Raw genomic sequence first — 15,188 nt, 5'->3', positions numbered from 1 at the left:
GACCTCATTTTTAATCTTGTTTTCTAGTTTCTAGTTCTTATCTCACTCTTATTGTCATTTTATTCTATATTGTACATTTCTATTGTCTCTATAGTCTTGAACTCATTTGGTCTCAAAGTGTTTTGTTTTTTTTTGAAACCGTTTTATTTGCCTTTTAATCTGGTTTTTAAACTGTCCTTAAATCAATGTTATTTTTCTGGTCTACGATAACTGTCTGTCTTATTATTGACCTGTCAATCATTCGTGAAGCACTTCGAAGTGCGCCAAAATGAACAAATACACGAAGATTGATTGATGGATGTGATTTATCGAATTATTTTAGACTATTGGAATAATTGTACTAAATAATTACACCACAGTTGGAATTTTTGCAGCTTTAAAAGATCCAGCAGTTCAATTCTTTGGGAGCTTTAAATTTTTCAGCTCATCACTTAAAACTTCTCTGTCAGAATCAAAAATATTTAGTTTTAATCAGGATTCTAAAACATTTCTGCGATTTCATAACATTATTTAATGTTTTTTAAGACCAATATTGCCATTTTTCTGGCGCAACACAGAGGTTCAGGAAGGAGGACAGTGTTTTGTGTGTCGTGCAAAGCTTTTCACGGCGTGTGTTTTGGTGTTCGTTCGCTTACGTTGGCGCTCAGCTGTGTCGTCAGGGCGGAAACCTTTTCCTGGGAGGCGTCCAGCTCCCGGCGCAGCTTGCGGATCTGAGCACATAAAAAAATAAAAGACGTAAAATAAACCTCCCGAGACAAAAGCGCACATACCATCAAAAAAAAAAATAAAATAAAAAAAAAACACGCACGCAGACACATGAAGAAGAAACAAAAACGAGAGGGGGGGGGGGGTGCTCCGAGATGAAACGCTCTGATAGGTCGAGGTTGAGAGAAGGGAAAGAAAAAGAAAAGAGAGCACATGCAGGTGTACGCAGGTGTTCGCACAGGAACAAGAGACTTTTTTTGTTTTTTTTCTTACAAGGTCAGACACAATACGGTTACACGTGAAACAAGACACGAGGGTGGAAACGCCTCCTCCCCCCCCCCCCCCCCCCCCCATGTTCCAACACGTCCAGCCGCCGCACGCAGTGAAATGATAGAGGATGGAGGTGGTGAGGGGGCGGGGGCGATGGGGTGGGGTGGGGGTGGTGCTTACCTCCGACTGAGACTTCTCCTCGTTCTGTAAAAAAAAAAAAAAAAAAAAAATAATAATAATAATTACAGGAGAAAATCACGAGACGCACATACTGCCTGAATTCTGAAATACTTTCATGAAAAAATTAAACAAATGAAAAAAAAAAAAAATAGAAGAAGAGCGATTTTCATCTGCAGGAGTTCAGGCTGCACATGTTCCCCCCCCCCACCCCAACCCCCTCCACCCAAAACCCCCCCACCCCCGGAAGGAGCTGTATAAACTGTGCAGGATATTGTCTGGTGTAATATGTCTGGAAAGCAGAGATGTCCTCCTCAAGGCGTTTCACTGTGTCTGTGTGTGTGTGTGTGTGTGTGTGTGTGTGTGTGTGTGTGTGTGTGTGTGTGTGTGCGTCTCTCATTGTCTGCGCGGGCTGTGCACGTGAACAATGGTAAGAAAAGACAGGTATGTAAATACGGGCAGAGTGAAGCGCACGCAAAAAAACCAAACAAAACAAAAAAACCAAACAATAAAACGACAGCGCTCGCACGAACACGCCCTGCTGCCGTTCACCGAAAACACAGAAACGTGCACACGGCCAACGTTGACATGAAAACAGGCCTCGGCGGGCACCGGAGCACCCTCTGCTCATGTTTTTACTTCATCAACTTTATCTGAGCGTTTGTTTTTAGCATTGAACCCGTCACCTTTTTTTTTTTTAGGTGGTGGGGGAGAGGGAGGAGGAGGGAGGGGGGAGAGGGAGGGTGAAAATTGAGTTCACTGCCTTTAAATATGCAGGATTTGAACACGGCGGCTCCACTGTTGACAGAAGCGGCGGAGCAGAACAGCTGATTATTTAATGGCTTTTCACGCCGGCCAGCCGCGGAGCCCTTCGACAGGCCTCGACAGCCAGATGTGCGCACAGCAGAGCGTGTGCGCGATCACATCTGCTGTGCGACGTGTGTTTTACAAAGTGGCATCTGTCCGCACGCCCAAACAGAGCTGTCAATCACACGACCGGCTGAACCGACGCGCGGCAGATGAGAGACGGGAGGTGTCAGTGATGCAAAAAAAAAAAAAAGAAGAAAATTACAAAATTCCTGCACCAACACGTCCCGAAACAAAATAACAGTTCAAGTAAAGTGTTAACGTTGTTATTTCGTGGGGAAACAGACGAGCAGTAAACGAGGAGGAGAAAACTAATGTTGCGAAACAAAAATAAGCCAGTTGTAATTTTTTTTTTGGTCGTTTTGAGGTTGAATTTTTGAGATCTGATGACGCATCTGAGACGATAAATGGAGACACCTTGAACTCACATTGTTGATACGTTCGGTGTAATTATACGTTACGACCTGCAGCTAGAAGAAACAGCAGAGCGCCCTGCAGTCCTACCGTTTGTTGCCAGGAAGTGACGCTGCCCGTCAGGGACAAAGTCGCCATCGTGTCCTCTCCCCTCTCTGATTTCAGACCCATGACCCTCCTGGCTCAAAGCACCAGCCGGCATCTGAGAGTTTCCCTCTGCTACACCTGAGCCAGGTGAGTGAGCCAGCCCACAGGGGGGGGGCGGGAGGAGCTACGCTGAGAAGCACTCTACGCTCTGATTGGCTGCGGTGCACCTAATGTGGGCGGTGCCACGGTGGCCTGTGTGCGGGATGGATTAGAGGGTGAATGTCGAACAGCGTGTTTGCCAACTCAAAATATTCAATATTTCATAACTGCAGAGGCTGTTTTTTTTTTTTTTTCTGGTAAATGCTTTTAAATACACAAAAATAAATTTGTGTTGTTTTTTTGTTTGCATTAATTACGGATGTTTTCAGGGGTGGTTTGGATGCCTAAATGTGTTGATGGTGCTCTATTAGTAAGAAAAACAATGTAGTGCTTAGGAGTACCAGGATGATGCACTCATAACGGTCCAAAAAAACCAGTCGCCATCGTGGCTACGTAGAGGAAGGGGGGCGGGGCCACCGGCGTAAAGGATTTTCAAATTAAAGGTGTCGGAGGAAGCTGCAGCTGTTCCCGAACATCAAACAAAAGTTTTTGTCACTACTTGCTGCCGGACAGAAGAATCTGTGCGTTCATTGAGTGTTTTAAAGCAGAAAACACTTTAATTTCTGGGTAAAATAATAAAAAGCTGCAGATATTTTTTTTTAAGCCGGTGATGCCGAGGTCATTTTCCGGTACTCTGTGCTCTTAATGTACCAAAAAAAAAAAAGGTAACGTATCTAAAACATGCTGCTCGTGCAGGATTGACACAGAAATCATTTTTAATATCCAGCCTTGATGGTTGTTGAACTCACCGTGGAGTACATGGAAGAAGTGCTGGAGACCAGAGACAGAGACGACCCGTGAACTGGAAGGACAGAAGAGCCACAAGCGGGAGCGGGGATTAGAAAGTAGCATCTGTACACACACACACACACACACACACACACACACACACACACACACACACACACACACACACACACACACACACACACACACACACACACACACACACACACACACCCTCGTTCTGCGGTCACGAAGATAAAATCTCTCACACGTTGCAGTTGGACTGTGGTGCAACTGATGACAAGCCGAGCGTTGCTCTGCTAATGACTCAGCCTCTAATCACGTACATCAGAGGCAGCGGGGGAGGGGGGGGGAGGGGGTGTAGATGGGAGGTAGATAGCGGGGTGGGTGGGCGGGGGGGGGGGAGTGGGGGTGGGGTGGACAATGCCGGCACCGTTTCCTGCCCGGGAGCAGATCAGAGAGGATCAGGCAGCAGCGTTGATGTCATCAACCACACGGAGAGGAAGGCTCATTCATTTCCCCCCCGTGAGTTAGTCCGCTCGTTTTTCTTTTCATCTGCGTTCGGTCGAGACAAGTAAAGGTGAGCAGGAGAATATTTAGCTGACGTTTTGGGGGTGGGGGGGGATAAATCGGTGCAGGTCAAGATCTTTTAATGTGCACTCATTGGTATTGTTTTAAGAAACGCAGGCAACTGTTTTGATAACTGATTCTTTTTTTTTTTTTTTCTCCAATCGTTTATGACGGTGGATATTATTTAGGTTTTGCATTGTAGGTCAAATAAAATGGAATAAAACTGACGGGAAAGACATTTTACAGCCAAAAGACATGCAAAATTAGGCAGGAAATTATTCTGTGGACGAAGTAGTTAGCGAAAGTAATGTATAATTGTATATACAAGATATAATAATTGATGTATGAACATGTTTTTGTTGGATTAGTTCCATTTCTTGCTGTGTGGAGGCTATTTTATTAACAATATGTTTCTCTACCATCTTGTGAAAATATCGGGAAAAAGTTCTCAGGAAGAGTTACTACAAACTTGTTATCGAATTATTCTGTAGCTTTTACGATTGTTTTTTTTTTGTTTTGCCAGATTGCAATATTCACAGACGTTGTTTTATACATGCTAAAAGAAAAAAGACAAAAACTTGGGGGGAACAGCAAATAATTACAAATACAAACGCTGTTAATCGGACCTGAAGTTTATCTACCTTTAAGTTTTATGAGTAAAAAAAACTAAATAACAGTTTCTGCAGCTGGAGAGAGAAGGTGAGTATTTGTAAAGTTGAAGAGGGAGGGGTTGGGGGGTTGGAGGGGTGGGTGGGGTGGGGGGGGGGTGAAGTGACAACATATAGTGGTGTTGCTCTCAATGGGGACAAAGTGTTGGGTGGATGATGTGACTTTCTGTCCTGTCAATCAAACAGCGGTCGGGTCGCTCTACACTTGGGTAACACGCACACACGCACACGCACACACACACACACACACACACACACACACACACACACACACACACACACACACACACACACACACACACACACACACACACACACACACACACACACAAGGTCAGAGAAAGAGAGAAAGTTCTGTTGCAGGTCTCTCTCACACCTCTCACTGTGATCCCTGTAATTATCTCCTCCTCTGAAAGGGAGCTCATGGAGCTGGGAAACAGATCTGCTACCGGAGGAGGGGGAGAGGAAATGGGGGGGGGGGGGGGGTAAAAAATAACATGTTTGCACCTGTGTTATTGCACATGTCTGCATTAGGTATGCGCTACCTGAATATATATATATATATATATATATATATATATTATTTTTAATAAAAGCTTCCCAAAACCAGCGATATGTTTTTATAGTCGGCTGTACGACAGATGATTGACAGCTGTCTTGGTCTCTTAGATGACAACAGGGAAGAGAAGGTGAGTATTTGTAAATTTGTAAAGGATTATAGGATTAGAGAAACACACACTCTCATTGATGGTTCTTTCCAAATTGAACTATGAAATATTATTCAATTTCTTAAATCAGTTTCCAAACAAATTTTTTAATGTCCAATAGTTTCGATTCAACTTTGGAAATGTCACTATTCAGGCTTGACTTTTTTTTTGTTTTTTTTGTCCGTCTCTAAAGTTACCTTTGCGTTCCTTTACTAAGTCAGGCAGTGACGTTCATCTGTGATTGTTTAAGTTTTAAGGGTAAATAATAACAATAATAAAAGCTAAATAAAAGCGTAAATAGAATTGTCTCCTTCTTGCTCTCACGCGTATCGACGTTGTTCTACACATCGAGGATCATTTGCATAATTTTCTGCACTAATTACAAAAGTTTCCCTCCAAAAACGTTTGTTTTAAATTCCCAGCGATGCCCCGGGGAGGGTAAACTTTTGGGGATTTATGAATTACACAGATAATTGGATACAGAAAACGACTTTGTCATAATAAAAAAAAGAAAAGTTGTGCACTTTACTTGCAAACACGTCCCGCGGCCGCGTTCACTGCAGGCTGCTGGATTTGTGCCAACAGGAGAACTTGTTTTTTTGTTTTTTTAAAAGCACAATACTACGCGCCTCCTTCTCCATATCCAAGTCTCAGTTTGTTCCTCTGAATCAAAGCGCTGTGTTTTCTATGGCCCTCGCGGAGCATCGAGGAGACTCCAGCGGAGAAAGCTCTCCTCGAGCGTGGGGAGGGGTTTGGAGGGGGTGGGGGGTCGGCCTGCTGGTGGGAAAAAAGCGCCGCCCGGGGTTACTTTCCCCCCCAATAAACAAGCTTCTGAAACAAACAAAGCTGAACCAAAGCTGATTATGGATTTCTAAGGGGATAAAGGGGCTTTTCTTGGAGGAGCGGGTTGTAATCCGCCCTAATGTTCTCTAAACAAACGGAATAATAAATCTTTTGGCGTGAGGACGTGAAACGAGGAAAAGGAGGAGGTGGGAGGAAGGGGGGGGGGAGCGTGGAAATGGATTACGCCTAATCAGAGACAACGTGTCCAGGACTCGCGCTGTCTCGCATTCAGTGTCCTCCTCCTCTTACCTTCTTCGAAGCCGTCCCTGAAGGATCCCGACCGGCTCATGGTGCGCGTCTTCTCGTCGAGCGACATGCAGGAGTTCCTCAGTCGGTTGTCGCCGCACGGGTCGAACGGGGCGTCCTGATTGGTCAGGCTGTTGTTGCGCATGCTGGCGAGGTTGATCTGAGCCGCCGAGGTCGGACTCGATGCTGCGAGGCGGATGTCCGGAGTGACATCATGTTAGTCAAGTAGGGATACAAAAAGTGAGACATCTTTCTATATAATCTCAGAAATCTGTCTGGTTTGTCCTTCGCATGTCTCCACAACCGTTTGTCCCACCTCCTTTCAAACTGGGTTGGTGTGTTGCTGATATCAAATGTACAATGATATATATAGCTGAAATCAAAAACTGGCATTTCTGTTGAATAAATGACTGATGATTCATTAATTTTCTGTCCGTCCACTGATAATATATATATACTTATAATTGTAAACCTGCCATCTTGTATTTTGTCAACTTTTTGGAACTAAAAACAACAACCTTGGGTTTAACTTGATGACAGGAGCTGATGCGAATAAATGAGTGTTTTGTGTGTGTGTGTGTGTGTGCGTGTGCGCGTGTGCGTGTGTGCGAGGGGCGCACCGAGTTGTCCGAAGTTGAAGCGGGTGCCGGAGGGGGAGGTGATGCTGGAGCCGGGGGAGAACGGGGAGTTGGTGACCGAGTCCTGCAGCCCGCTGGTGGAGTGGGAGCGCAGCCAATCACGGGCCTCCTCGTGGCTCCGCAGCTGTGGCGACGGGCCGTACCTACAGGAGAGTCAAAGAAAAGGTCAACCTGGAAGCAGAGATACACAAAACACAACAAGGTGCGGTGATTGCTGTGTGTTTTTGTGTTTTTTTTTACACGACATATTGATCGAAATTGATTTGATTTTTCACAATCAGTGAGGCGGATTGTTTTTGTTTTTTCTTCTCTGAAGCAGACAGATTAAGGCGGGATTGAACAATCGGATGGATCGGAGGCTGAAACAACGCACACCGACAGCGTGCCAACATATACGGATTTTCAGCTGTGAGCAACAGAAACGTGGGAGAAAAAAAAAAAAAAAAGCAGAAAAAGAAGCCAAAGAAAAAGTGGACCCCCACAAAAAAAACCAAAAAAAAAAGCCTGCTGCAGCAAATGCACAGTGATACTGAGTACGGAGGACAACGTGACAAACCTCTTCACAGAAGCACAACACAACAACACATGTGCCAGAACAACAAAAAGTGTTTGTTTTTTTTAAATTTAAAGCGTGAGCATAAGCCTTTTTTTTTCGAAAGAGTGAAATATGGACGCAGGAAAAAACAAAAAGAAACACAGAAGACAGTTTTGGTGAACGAGGTGTGCGAAATTGCGCAACATGTCCAGCAGGGGGCGGGGAGGGGGAGCGAGTTCTGTACCTGAGTCCCTTCTTAGGCAGAGTGTTTCTACCACAGTGTGTCCCGCTGTGGGAGAGAAACACTTCAGAAGAGGAAAACAAAAAGAAGCAAAGGAGGCAAAGAAACATGTGGCTGCATCTCTCAACTCAACAACTCCCTAAACGTATTTAACCTGCAAAGATGTTGTTGTTGTTGTTTTTTTCTTCTTTCTTATCAAACTTTTATACTGCAAAAATCTTCCATCTTGCAAAGTAATTTATGTTTTTTTTTTTTTAAAGTTTTGTTCTGTTGAAACTTGTGGAAAGATATCGAGTTTAAAGAGAAGACAAATGCATGAACTAAAATGAAGAAGAAATGCATTTGACAATAGAAAATTCATAAAATATTTATTTCACCTTATGGTTTTCTCTGATTTTTTTCATGTTTTTGTTGCAAAAAAAAAAAAAAAAAAAATTTCAAAAGCTCAGAAATAGGTTTTTAAAAACCTCTAAAATGGAGATTTCTTTTGCAGTTTAAAATCCAATGTAAACATCCTGTGCACATGCTGCTACCGCTGTACTCACCCACAAGGTGGCGGTATGTGAACATATCATAACAGACTTTAAAAGCTCACCACTAAAACAAACAAACAACAAAAAAAACCCAACACACTGAAGCTGCCAACATCCACACAGACGACCTCACATTTACACTCGGGCAAGTTTTCCACTCACACGGGAAGCTCGAGGTCCTAAAAAATAACCACAAACTACCACACAGAGCGACACACTTCATTCAGAAACTACAAGGGGACGACCACACGGAGGAGGCTCCGGGGGGTTTTTAGGGTTGTTTTTTTTTTTGCTCTCTGTGTGACAGCAGGTGGCGCTTTAGCAGGAACCTCCACACAGCTGTTTTTTTTTGTTTTTTTTTTTCCTAACACTGCAACACAGGTAACATTTACCTGTCCTGCTTCCGAGGCAGCGTGTTTCGGCTGAATATAGGGCTAGCGGAGGGGGAGGAGAGGGGGCTGATGGAGAGGACGGGAAGGTGGGGGGGGGGTAGGGGGGAGGTGGGAGGTGGAGGGTGGGTGAAAAAAAAAAATACGCACAACAGACACAGAGAAAAGGAAAAACAAAAAAAAAGTTTTAGAGGATGAAGTGGGATCCTTTCGGAGCACAGATCAAGATTCTTCCGCCGGTGGAGCTAATGAGAAAAATCTCGAGGCGACCGGGGGTGATGTCATCGCCTCCAAAAAGCTTTCGACTCCAGATGCTATTGAGTTTCCTCGGAGACATTCCTGTCACGTTACACAGCCCCGACCTGTCAGGACGGAATCCGCCACAATGACCACAATTGCCGTGTGATCGACTGCAGGACGCCGCGGGTTCTCGTTTCTTCCTGGTCGCAAACAAGAAGCGACAACCTCGTCCGCGACCGACGCTTTTGTGTGTCATTTTGAATTCTGGTCTCTTCGATAAGGGAATTAAATGTCAGAGACGGGCGGGATATGAGGATACAATAAAAAAAAAGAAAAAAAAAGAAACTGCTTCGCAAGCAAAAGCCCTGCAGAGTGTGAAAGCATGGAAGCTAAATTTTTAGTTAAACGAATTGGAATTACTTAAAAAAAAAAAAAACTACTTAAATTAAATTATTAAAGTGTTATAAAATGTGTGTGGGGGGGGGTTTTGCATATGTGAAAACTTAACCTGAAAATATTTACCGCAAAAAACAAAACAAAACAAAAAAGAAATCAATGAATTACAAGTAGTAACCGCTAAAAGAGCATTTCGTCTTTTGAACTCGCCATAAATCAAATTTCCCCTCGTGAAGTTCAACGTACTCACGTTTTCTGCTGCTGCAGTTTCCACTCGGTCTGGTTTGAGCAAGCAGCTTATGGTGGGCTATTGTGAGCAAACTTTATAGAAATAGTGCCGTGGAGCAAACATTACTGGAAGCGTGCTCCCTCAAGACTCGTCTTTACTTATATCATCGTTACAGTTTTTATTGACTGCTGCTTGCGGCCACAGAGTCTGTTCAGAAAAATTCAATAAAAGCTACAGAAGATCGCTGTATGCATAATGCAAGCTTAGTAGGACCATTATAAAGTCAGACTTAACCATGATCATCCTAAATTTATTACCACTTATGTCCTATGTATTGGCAATTCAAAATTACTGTTATTCGTACAAATAGGATTTAAAGCCCAAACTACTCAAATTAAAAGGGGCATATTGTGGGATTCGGTGTCATCTTCTAACTGAAGACACCTCCTTCTTCTTCCAAGTGTCTAATAGATCCCCCTTAAATCCTCGCATTTATTCCCCGACCTGAAAACAACCTCAAAGACCACGTTCACGAAAAACCACCTCGATCGTTCTCTGTGAAAAGGAAACACAGTTTTTGTGTTTTGCGTGTCCTCACCTCTCGGACATGCCGGTCTTGACGCTTCCCGTGCGTCCCAGGGCGGACAGCGTGTCCTCCCTGTGCGTCCCGTGGACGGCGCCTCCCCCGGCGCTGCCCAGGCTCATGTCGATGGACTCGCTGCTGGTGTGCATGCTGCTGACGGAGGGGAAGCCGACGCTGCCCGTCCCGCCGTGTCCGCCCAGCGTGCTCTCCCTGCTCGGGACGGAGGAGCCGCTGAAGGTGGTGCCCCACGTCAGGCTGTTGGAGGGGCCGGTGGAGGAGTAGACCGAGCCGGGGCTGGAGGCCTGCGGACGGGGGGGGGGGGGGGGGCACAGATGACTTGTAATTGAACTCATATTCCTCACATCGGTTCATGCCCTAATGAAACGGGACCATTAAACCTTTTGAACTCGACCGTTTGCAATAACACGTCTGTGACCTGCGAAAAACAATGCGTCACTTTGTGATTCATAACTAGTCTGATAAAAAAAAAAAAAAAATCCTTATGAATCATGTGAGAACACGATGGGAGTTCGTGACTGAGCACGCTCTGCGCATCTCATGCCCGTCAACAATACGTAGCCTGCAGTTAATAAACTTCTCTGCCCGTCTGCACACCTACTGAAACGAGTGATTCACCAGATGAGAAACAAAATCATCCTTGTGCACCCCCCCACACACACAAAGCCTAACCCTTCTACAAAAAAAAAAAAAAAAACCATTTCCCAACACATACGTACAACTGATCCTCCCTGAGCTCAAACGTACGTAATACATGTTTTATGAAAGCTGACCTGCTGGTTTGACAGGCGCACTGAGGTGAGTTGACCCACAAACCACGTGGCTCAAAAGTTTGAAAAAAAAAAAAACCAAAAACCCAGCAGCACCCGCAGGTGAACGGGAGTCGACAATTCCACGGTAGCATCATCGTGAACGTAACATTCGGGTGACGCATCATAAATCTCCACAGCCGCGTGGGAGATTTTTCTCATGGGAAAAAAAAAAAAAAAAAAAAAAATCATGAAAATGATTTTTCATTCGTTTTGCTGATGTTTGGTCGTGAAATAAAGCGTTCGACGAATTCAAACTGTCTCTGGTATCGCTGAGTTTATTCAAATTAGTTCTGAAGGGGACGTGAGTTGGCCTCGCTGCCAGCTGTCGCAACTCGGCTGGCAATGAGCGTTTTTAGCACAACCCTGAAGGGGCGGACCAATCAGGGGCCGGTGTCGGTGTTGAACCTGCGTTTGTTCCGCCCCTCCTTCAACTGTGATTGGACGGCTGGTGACGGCCACGAAGGTAACTATCGGTGAACTCGGTGACCTGGGAAAAAAAAAACCCCCTTTTTTTTTTTTAATCTACCGAGCCTGTTTCTATGGCAGGAAGAGTGGAAATATGATCCCATAGACATTTAGATCCGCTGATTTAAAACGGATTGCGAGGGGTCGTTTGTTTTCTCCCAAAAAAGGGGGCGGGGACACGCTGAAAGCCAAAAGAGTCCCCGGATGTGCCGGTGGCGCTCCATGTCGAGCCATTATTCATGCAGTAAAATTGGTTCTGGTTCGCACCGGGCTGGACATGAATATCTGTGCCACATTTTAATCCAAATAAAGTGAACAAACCAACCGAAGCCAAATTCTAGATCTAAGCTGGGAAGCATGTCAAAAAAAACAAAATAAACCCAAATTTAAGTTCAAAATAAACTTAAAAAACAAAGCAACAACAACATGCGTTCTCTCTTTTCATGGTAACTAATGGGGGGGGGGGGTTTGAGGTTGGAGAATGTGAAACAGCTAAAAATAAAAGCGCAAGTAATGAATAAGAGGGCTCGCTCCAAAAAGAAACCATCACCACCACGTCCGGAAAAAAGGTAGAAGAGAAGATTTATGAATCTAAAAGCACAAGAAAACAAAACCTTTTGGTATTGCCAGCAGTTAAACATCCCCACATGTTTTTTTTACCGACTGATTTACCCTACTTTACGTAGCAGCCTACGGTGTAATAATAAAATGTTCCCATGGAGAATAACAGACTCATAATTGTACTATTCAGTCAGCTCTCTCTCTCTCTCTCTCTCTCTCACACACACACTGATCCACCGACTCCGTCGTCGTCGGCGTCCAGCTCACCTGCTCGCTGCCCAGCGTCCCCGTCCCGGACCCCAGCGCCCTGCCTCCGAACAGGGGGCTGCTGGTCTCGCTGTCTCCCAGCCCCCCGTCGGGGGACTCCAGCACGGTGGCCACATGGTTCATGGTCGCGTGCGGGTTGGAGATAACCGTGGAGTTCTTCATGTTTTCGGCCGTGGTCACCGGCGCCTGTTTGCCGGGCTTCCCGCCGAACAGCCTGCGGCGAGAGAGAGAGGGAAGAAACAAAAAAAAAAAAAAGACGTCGACCGGTTGGATGAAGTGCTCGTGAAAGACGAGTCAGGGATGCAATCTTTTTGATCATGTGAGATAATCCGATAATAAAAGGAGCGTTTTGACATGAAAATGGTGCAAACATCTTAAATGGGAGACGTATTTGGATCTCTGTAAGTTAGAAAACCCCTCAAACCTTCAACAAGAATATAATAAATAGGACTTTATGACTCATTTATTACAGCCGACATCACATTTTTTTCAAGCTGCTTGAAGCTACATTGACTTTCTATCCTTTTTTGCTCACGGGACAAAATCACCAGTATTATTCTTAACTCCCTGTGAAACAAGCCACACAGTAGTAGGCCTGCAGTCTGAGGCAAGGCCAGCACACGCACACGCACACGCACACGCACGCACACACACACACACACACACACACAACTCTCTCCTGGGTCCATGCTAATCCCGGTTTAGAGCTAAATGGCAGCCTGTGACGACTGGAGCCGCAGTGGGCGATAATAGCAGCGCAGGCCCTTTGAAGAGTTATCGCTCCCTCACATTAATGAGGGGCAGAGCGCTGAGGTAATACTCAGCTCCCATTACCCCGGCACCACACCCGCCCCCCCGCACCGCCAAGGCTGAGGCTTGGCAGCTGATCAGGCCAAACTGAAGGCCTGCATTCACAATGGCCTGATTTAACCTCACAGACTCGGTGTGTGTGTGTGTGTGTGTGTGTGTGTGTGTGTGTGTGTGTGTGTGTGTGTGTGTGTGTGTGTGTGTGTGTGTGTGCGCGTGTGAAACGAGCCCACACGTGTGATCCTCACTCACTGCTGGTTACCATTTACAGTCACTGCATGATTACTGTCTTTTCAAAGTGGTCCTCTGTGTGTTTCTTTTAAAATGTTTGTGTGTGTGTGTGTGTGTGTGTGTGTGTGTGTGTGTGTGTGTGTGTGTGTGTGTGTGTGTGTGTGTGTGTGTGTGTGTGTGTGTGTGAGGGTAAAGTCAAGCCTGTACAAGAGGGCCCCACTCAGTGTGTCTCATCAGTTGGCCGTCAGTGTGTCTGCAGGATTACTGGCAATACAAACGATGGTCTGAGAAGTGTGTGTGTGTGTGTGTGTGTGTGTGTGTGTGTGTGTGTGTGTGTGTGTGTGTGTGTGTGTGTGTGTGTGTGTGTGTGTGCGCGCTCACCTGCGCAGCGTCGGTGAAGAAACCTGCTGTCTTCCCGTCAGAGGAACGGTCGCCGTTCCTCCGCCCTGCATCGCCGCCCCGCTCCGGAGGATGTCGACGTCGGGGACGCCCTTCTCCCGGTCCGTCTGATTGGCCAGCAGGGCGCCGTTGGCCTTGGCGAGGCCGAGGGAGTTCTTCCCGTGCGAGGTGACGGAGAGCACGGCGGCCTCGATGCTGCTGGTGGACGAGCGGTTGCCGTTGCGGGCGGCGGCTCCGGAGCGGCTGGGTCTCGGCAGGCTGCGGTACTGCAGGGTGGAGCGGGCGCTCATGGGAAGGAAGCCGTCGTCGTGGTGACCCAACGCCGAGCCCGCGTCCGGCCCGCCGGACTTCAGCCCTCCCGACAGCGAGCGCGCCCCGGACTTGGGCATCTTCCCCAGCGTGGCCGAGCCGCTGGTGATGGTGGCGCCGCTGGCGGTCACCATGGTTACCATCCCTTGCTTCTTGAAGCCGAAGGTGCTGGTCGGGGTCCGCGAGGCCAGCGTGTGCGTCTGGGAGTGGGGGTCCGAGACGGTGTGCGTGAGCGCGTTGGTCGTCGCCGCGCGGCTCGACGGCTTCTTCGCCTCGTCGCCGCTGCTGCGCCCGGCGTCCGACGGCGAGCGGTGAAGGCCGTTGGGACGAGGGGAGAGACGTCCTTTCTCCGACACCTTGACGTCGTCCGTCTTACCTGCGGGACACGCGGAGTGAGTGTCGGTGCGACCGTGACATGATTTCAGACGGCTGACGGCTGGAATTCCACTGAGTCCAGCCTCCATTTCAGAGTTCATCAGAACAAAGACTAAAGGCCAAATTAAGAAAAACTGAATTCACCGCTCAATAATTTGGTTTATTTCTTTCTTTTCACTCATTAGTTGAGGACGTGCGTGTTACCTGAACTGTGGGTCTTGAGGCCGACCGAACCCGAGGAGCCGGTGCCACTGGTGCTTTTGGTCCGGGGGGACGTCACCCCCACCTGAGTTGCGCTCATGCCTCTCCTCCAGGAGCCCGTGTGGGACACGGAGGGGGTCTTCCTGCCCGAGCCGCCCTTGTCGGACTCGTCGGAGATGTCGGAGGTGTTCCGGCGGCTCCACTTGGAGCCCGGCTCCATCCTGACCCCGCTGTCCGACCCGCCGTCTGCCCTCTTCACCTCGTCTCCCGACCAGGCCTGGTGCACCGCTGTGGAGGCCGAGTGCTTCTCTGCGTCCGTCACAGGCTGGGAACACACACACACACACACACACACACACACACACACACACACACACACACACACACACACACACACACACACACACACACACACACACGCATGCACACACACACACACACACACACACACACACACACACACACACACACACACGCACAGCATGTCAGATTTACTACT

At 47.0% G+C, this 15,188-nt stretch overlaps 1 protein-coding gene across 1 annotated transcript in view; it reads right to left on the bottom strand.

The window, feature by feature from the left end:
* Positions 1-15,188, bottom strand: part of nav2a (neuron navigator 2a) — a 111,979-nt gene that overhangs the window by 13,014 nt on the left and 83,777 nt on the right. Inside the window, exons 14-24 of the mRNA XM_069705406.1 lie at positions 14,693-15,014; positions 13,787-14,489; positions 12,368-12,581; positions 10,260-10,546; positions 8,800-8,865; positions 7,878-7,922; positions 7,081-7,241; positions 6,464-6,646; positions 3,429-3,481; positions 1,156-1,179; positions 636-710 (exon numbers count right to left, since the gene is read on the bottom strand). Of these exons, the coding sequence (XP_069561507.1) occupies positions 636-710; positions 1,156-1,179; positions 3,429-3,481; positions 6,464-6,646; positions 7,081-7,241; positions 7,878-7,922; positions 8,800-8,865; positions 10,260-10,546; positions 12,368-12,581; positions 13,787-14,489; positions 14,693-15,014 (2,133 nt within the window). The remainder of the gene's footprint in view (positions 1-635; positions 711-1,155; positions 1,180-3,428; positions 3,482-6,463; positions 6,647-7,080; positions 7,242-7,877; positions 7,923-8,799; positions 8,866-10,259; positions 10,547-12,367; positions 12,582-13,786; positions 14,490-14,692; positions 15,015-15,188) is intronic.

Source organism: Brachyistius frenatus, unplaced genomic scaffold, assembly GCF_029030835.1.
Source record: "Brachyistius frenatus isolate BFR_SWC_R1_liver_20210118 unplaced genomic scaffold, ASM2903083v1 Contig_56, whole genome shotgun sequence".
Classification (NCBI taxonomy): Eukaryota; Metazoa; Chordata; class Actinopteri; family Embiotocidae; genus Brachyistius; species Brachyistius frenatus.
The sequence above is the reverse complement of the archived record's forward strand: the minus strand, read 5'-3'. Positions and strand labels throughout refer to the sequence as shown.